The 6,000-nt window shown below is 39.8% G+C and overlaps 1 protein-coding gene across 1 annotated transcript in view; it reads left to right on the forward strand.

Annotated features, from left to right (window-relative positions):
• Positions 1-4,371, forward strand: part of ABHD5 (abhydrolase domain containing 5, lysophosphatidic acid acyltransferase) — a 29,904-nt gene extending 25,533 nt beyond the window's left edge. The window contains exons 6-7 of the mRNA XM_036118816.2: positions 2,175-2,361; positions 2,921-4,371. Coding sequence (XP_035974709.2) covers positions 2,175-2,361; positions 2,921-3,010 — 277 coding nt within the window. The 3' untranslated portion in view covers positions 3,011-4,371. The remainder of the gene's footprint in view (positions 1-2,174; positions 2,362-2,920) is intronic.
• Positions 4,372-6,000: the final 1,629 nt, after the last annotated feature.

Genomic DNA, 6,000 nt, shown 5'->3' on the forward strand with positions numbered 1-6,000 from the left:
GAGTATGCATGCTCTACAAAAAAAGGGCAACAGGATTAAACAAAAGTAAATGGTTTCCTGTACCGTGTATCTTCTTAGAAACTTTTGCTATGCCAAAGGGTATTAAGTCTTCCAAGTGCATGGGAGATGCCAGTCAGCATGGTTCCAGTTCACATGATGACTGCACCCCTCTTTTGCTGAGCACTTTTTAATGACCCTAGATCAGCATGACAAACACTAGTGTAGTGGGTGAAGAGTAAGTGAGGGCTGGAAGATGGGGAGGGGGGTTTCGCAGGTATTTTGACAGTGATTAGAAGAGGGAAGAAAGAGGGAGGGAGGGAGGAAGAGCCTGTGAGCATGGTAGCCACAGGGAGCAAGAGGGCCAAACAAAGGTGTTTCCTATTTTTTAAAATACATGACTTATGGACATTAGGTACAAGACACCAGTGGAGAAAAGAGCCTGAAGATAGTGGGGAGCTAGAAGGAGCCTGGAAGACAAGACCCTGCAGTTGCTAGGGAGAGGGTCAGGCACCAGTTCTCCAGTTCTCATGCTTCATGGTGTACCAGAATTACTGGGGGAGCTTGTCAAAGACAGGATTCTTGAGCCCTGTTTCTAAGACTGATTCAGTGATCCTGGGCTGCGTGTTTAACAAGTGCTTCAGATGACTCCAGTGTAGGTGGGCCATGGGCCATACTGCAGAACCTGGAGGCGGTACCTCAGCCTTTCCAAGGTGGAGACTCGGGTGCAAGGCCGAGAGGCGAGGTACAGAGCCAGCCTCCCTCACTTTTGGCAGAGAACACGCACGCCTGCTTTATTAAAGTGCCGAGGCTGTGGCAGCTATTGGGGTGGATCGATAGCCTTAGTCTTTTTAATAAAGTAGGTTAGAGGTTCTCTGCCAAGAGTGAAGGAGGCTGGAAAGGTTTGGAGTCCTGAAGAGATTGACGTTTTGTGACTCACTAGGCCATTGGGTCTGGTGGATTAGGACTTCACACTCCACTGACTTGTTCCCACAGTTTTTAGTGGTCCCTTCCAGGTACATCATCTGTTTTCCTGCTTGGTCTCCATGCTTTGTTCTTCACTTACATTTCAGGATTACGTGTGCCTGTGTAGTGCTAGTTTGTTGTCTTTCTTGTGGTAGAACTTGAATTCTTCATAGCAGGCAATTCAGAGTTGTGCCGAGTACTGCAAGGAAACAGAAGTGACAGCACAGTGGATCTATCCTGGGAGTTTGCAAAGTGTTCTGTGTTCTTTTGTGTGATGATCCATCAGGTGTGGGCACAGGAGAAGACACAGAGGCTCAAGAAAGCAAAGTTTATTATACTCACAAGTCCTAGAGAGAGGGGGGGTCACTGAGTGCCATGAACGGTTACAGGGAAGCACCAGATTGTGGTCAGGTGACAGAAAACACAGTGAAGGGAAAGTTGAGGCCAGAACTTTTATTGGGTTCTTCAGGAAAGGCAAGGCAGGGGCACGGCAGACAGTTCAGGATTGGGTAGTTGAGTAATTTCTGTGGGCTCTAAGATATAGGGGTGGTCTGTCATTGCCTGGTACCTGGCCCTGGGATGATTAAGGCAGAGGAATATTGCCTCCTGGATGTGTGGGCAGTGTGGGCAGTACAGAAGAGGCATGGCTCTGGATTGGTTAGTTGGCATATGACAGGCATGTTTCCAGTTGAATCCTTTGCTGTCTCTAAGAATGGATTAGCTTCAGGAGGCACAGTCTCTCCCTAGCCAGAAAGGTTTTTTTAAACAGTAAATGTCTTTATATGCAGAAAATAAAACATGTAAATATACGATCTGCATTTCTTCTTATCTTGGTATTGGTTTTTTACTATTCCAGGTAAAAAGCTGGTGCCATGCACATGTTGAAAAGCTACCTTCTACATTTGAAACAAGTTACAGTGAAAAACATTTTAACTCTCCCCACAGGGAATTTAATAATGATAGAGTTGCATGTTTGATTTAGAAGAGGGTGACTTTTAATCCACTAGAGTTTAGAGCATCCTTGTTTATCTAACAAAAGTATGTATCTTCTGTGGGGGTTGTTTCTTATACTTTCTAGTATATTTTCTGTTTAAACTGAGGTTTTTCTTAAATGGGGAAGAAGCTAAATATGAGTATTTTTCATGAAGGTGGGGGTGCAGTACATACTCATCCCCAGAAGTCATATGTGTGTTGTTTTCCTTTTCCTTAAGTGGCGAGACAGCATTCAAAAATATGACTATTCCTTATGGATGGGCAAAAAGGCCAATGCTCCAGCGAATTGGTAAAATGCACCCTGACATTCCAGTTTCGGTGATCTATGGCGCCCGATCCTGCATAGATGGCAATTCTGGCAACAGCATCCAGTCTTTACGACCACATTCATATGTGAAGACAATAGTAAGTGTGTGGCTTAGTTTGGGTTTTCAGTTGTAGGTGGAAGCTGCTGTATTATGTTTGCCTTCAGTGAGGTTTCACTTAGTCCCTGTGCTTTCAGATCTGAGCTAGACCTCCAGCCTCCATCAGGACCTGATGTCACTTGTGATGAGGGACAGGGTTTGACCCACACACATTTTCATGTCCACACTGGTCGTGCCTGTTCCTAGAGCCGTGGCATCTCCGAGGTGGGAGAGGGATATTCCAGTGGCACCTGACCAACTCCCACCTCACAAGGCAACATGTTCTCACTTGGTTCATTTGATCTGCTGGCCCTGACATTATTGGTCAGTTTAGAATGTTTTTTTGCATATAAAATTTTAGTAAGGTCCAATAGATTTTTCTCTTTATTCTCAGATTATTTGATGGAAATACATAAAAGTTAACTACAGATCAGTGTCGCTCGTTCTTTTGTATTTTATTTCTGTATAGCTGTTCTCGCTTTCACTGCTAAATGTCTTTGCTCATGTGTTTTATTAAATGCTTTTGTTCACTGACCTTCCAACTCCTTTTCCTTTCTCAGGCCATTCTTGGGGCAGGGCATTATGTGTATGCAGATCAACCAGAAGAATTCAACCAGAAAGTAAAGGAGATCTGTGACACTGTGGACTGAGCACACTGAAGAGGATGTGGGAGAGCCTGCTGACTAATAGAGTTCCTCAGTAATACTGCGCAGTCTCCCGTGCAGAGTAAGGAATACAACAAAAGAACCAGCAGTCTTCCTGACTGTACTTCGCACATGTTTTCTTTATGAAGTTGCTTGCACATTTAAACCAGCTAGTGCCTTCTAGAAGAATGGCTTTCTTTTCTCCTACACAAAATTGAAATATTCAAGAGTCTCCAAATCTAATAGCTTTAATAAAAGGTTATTTGCCCCTCTGCTGTACTGAAAAATTGTAATTTTTCAATTGAAATTTTTTTCATTTCTATCTAACTTTGCTATGTCAGGTACTTTTTATATTTCAGTCTATATTGCCAATTTAAAAGGTGGTTACTGGGTCTATAATTTTATATACTGTAATGGTGCACTTTATTTTCTTTGCCTGTATTTACCATGTCTAATAACTGATATAGTTAATCACAGTTTTGTGTGTTTTTATGTAAAAAGTTATCACTTGTTTAGAATCTTTCACTTCATTTTTGAAATGGAGTGATGAGATAGCATTTTGGCTAAAAAGATGGGAGTTGATCACTAGCATTAATTTTTCTGATTTTCCTCTGTTCTCTATTTAAGCCATGTTCAACATTTTAAATGTGGTCTATCCTGATGTATCTGCAACCACATAATTCCTTGAGATCTTTTATATGTGATATAAATCTATACTTCCAGGGAAACATGACATTAGTATTGAAGTGATTTAAGTACTGAAAAGCCTTAACTAAAAATCTCTCCTTTTTCTCCCCCTCCCCCCAATTAATACTATTCTTTTCCATGAGCCAGGATGCAGCATAAGGAACAGATGTCCTTCTGAGGGGATATTAAGACTGCTACCTTCCAGTAAGCCGATCATATATTGTCATTAACCTCTAACTCCTGTAGATGGGTGCTAAAACTGGATTCCATTTTTAACCACTAAAACAGAACAATAGGTGGTACTGTTGCGTCTCATGGCACCAGAAATGGGATAGCACTTGGTTGTTGGGTTTTTGTTTTTGAGGTTTGTGTGGATTAAATAATACACATACTTGAAGTTATATTATAAAAGCTATATAAGGTTGATCGAACTATTTGACAATAACTACCATCAAGTGTAACACTTTCTTGCTGTTTTAAAATGAAGAAAACTTCTTTGAAACTGTGAAAATTGCCATGTGATAACTGGCTGCTGAGAAGACCCTCCAAAAAAGAAAATTGAATAAGATTGTCATCAACAAGGCATCTTTGCCTTACGTTTTGCTTCTCTAGGAGAAAGGTGGTTATGTAAATAAAAACAGAGAACTGTTTATATGCAAATAAAGGTTTAATGGTTTTGACTGTTGCGTTTTTAAAATGGTTAATTAGGAAATCTGTAGTTAGGAAATGTAAGGTTGTATCACTGTGGATTAACTGCCAGAAACATCGAACATTCTATTTTCAACATTGTCTTCCCTACAAAGGAATAGGCAAATTATACTGAAGCACAACAGATAGCTTCCCAGCAGTTTGTCTTACTTGGCACCTTAACTATGTTACTGCAAAAGGTAACATGAGAGCCAAGACACGTTCAGATCTCTCTACCTAACAAACAAAAGTAGCCTGTACTTTTTATTTAGTATTTTAGAAGGCTAGCTCCAAACCTTTAAGTGGTACAAATAATTTGGGTAATATTTTTGTATTTTTGACACACTCCCAGTCTCTCTTAATTGGGTAAATGACAGTTTTCATTTGTACAGGAAGGTTTCCACGAAGGAAATTTGGTCTCAGCCCTTGGAGGGAAGTTACTAGTTCACTTAGTAAATGGAGTTTCTGACCACAGGTGTGCCAAGTGATTCAGGAGAAAGTTGTACCCAAATGTCAAGTGGAACTTACTTTCCTACCAACTGATTTTGCTTTATTTGAAAAATATTGTCGTAATTCATTTTAAAAGTTAAATTTTCCCTTGGGTTATAGAATATGTAATTTTGTGAATATTGAGCTAGCAGAGAAGGTCACAATCCGCAAATTCCTAAAAATACAGTGGGTGCTAAATGTTTTCTTAAAAAAATTCTATCACAGTATTTGATCTTTGCTAAATTATACACATGTACTTCAACTTTATTTTACAGAATAAATTTTACTGTGATAGTTGCAACAAGTCAGCTGCTGTATATTTTCTTGAGTTTTTGGTACGGCCCAGTCTGCACGAGTTACTGTAGGACCGTGGATCCAGTGGGCGCAGCAACACTTGCTGGCATTGGGAGGGAAGGCTGCTCTGCGCTGCACTGACCTCCACACGTTGGCTGTTTTGTGTTCACGCAGCCCTTACTGTGACATCCGTGTCCTTCTAAAACTCATTTTCAAAAAAAGTTTGCCTAGAGTTGGTTTCAGAGTATTATTTAGAAAACACTTTTGATGTGTCTCTGTTTATATAGATGTATATTATATGTGTACATAGTTATATACATTACATTTATATTATATATATTTATTCTACGTGTACATATATATGTGTGTATATATATGTATAAAGGGCATACTAGATCCCAATAAAACAAGTTTTTTCCTGTATAAAGGTATTGGAAAAAATAAACAATACTAGCCAGAAGAGCCCTAGAAAAGAACCGTGGGGAAGAAGGGATAACCCTACTGGATATTATAACGTTACTAAGAACAATATGAAATCCAGGAATTTAGTATATGATAACGGAAGCATCTTATTGATGGAGGAGAAGACTTAATGGTGTTGAGACAAATGTGGTTAACTATATGGAAGAAAACAAAGTTGAATCCATTTCTCACACTGCACAAGGATAAAATCTGAATGGATTAGACACCCAGCTGTGAAAATGAAGCCTAAATAACTACAAGAAGATATGTATGAACTCCTTTATAATCTGAGAGGAAGGAAAACTTTCCTATAACTGAAAATCCAGAAGCAATAAATGGAAAAGTTTGCATCTTTAACTGAAAGAGTTTTGGATGGC

Source organism: Halichoerus grypus, chromosome 1 (genome assembly GCF_964656455.1).
Source record: "Halichoerus grypus chromosome 1, mHalGry1.hap1.1, whole genome shotgun sequence".
In the NCBI taxonomy this organism is placed as follows: domain Eukaryota; kingdom Metazoa; phylum Chordata; class Mammalia; order Carnivora; family Phocidae; genus Halichoerus; species Halichoerus grypus.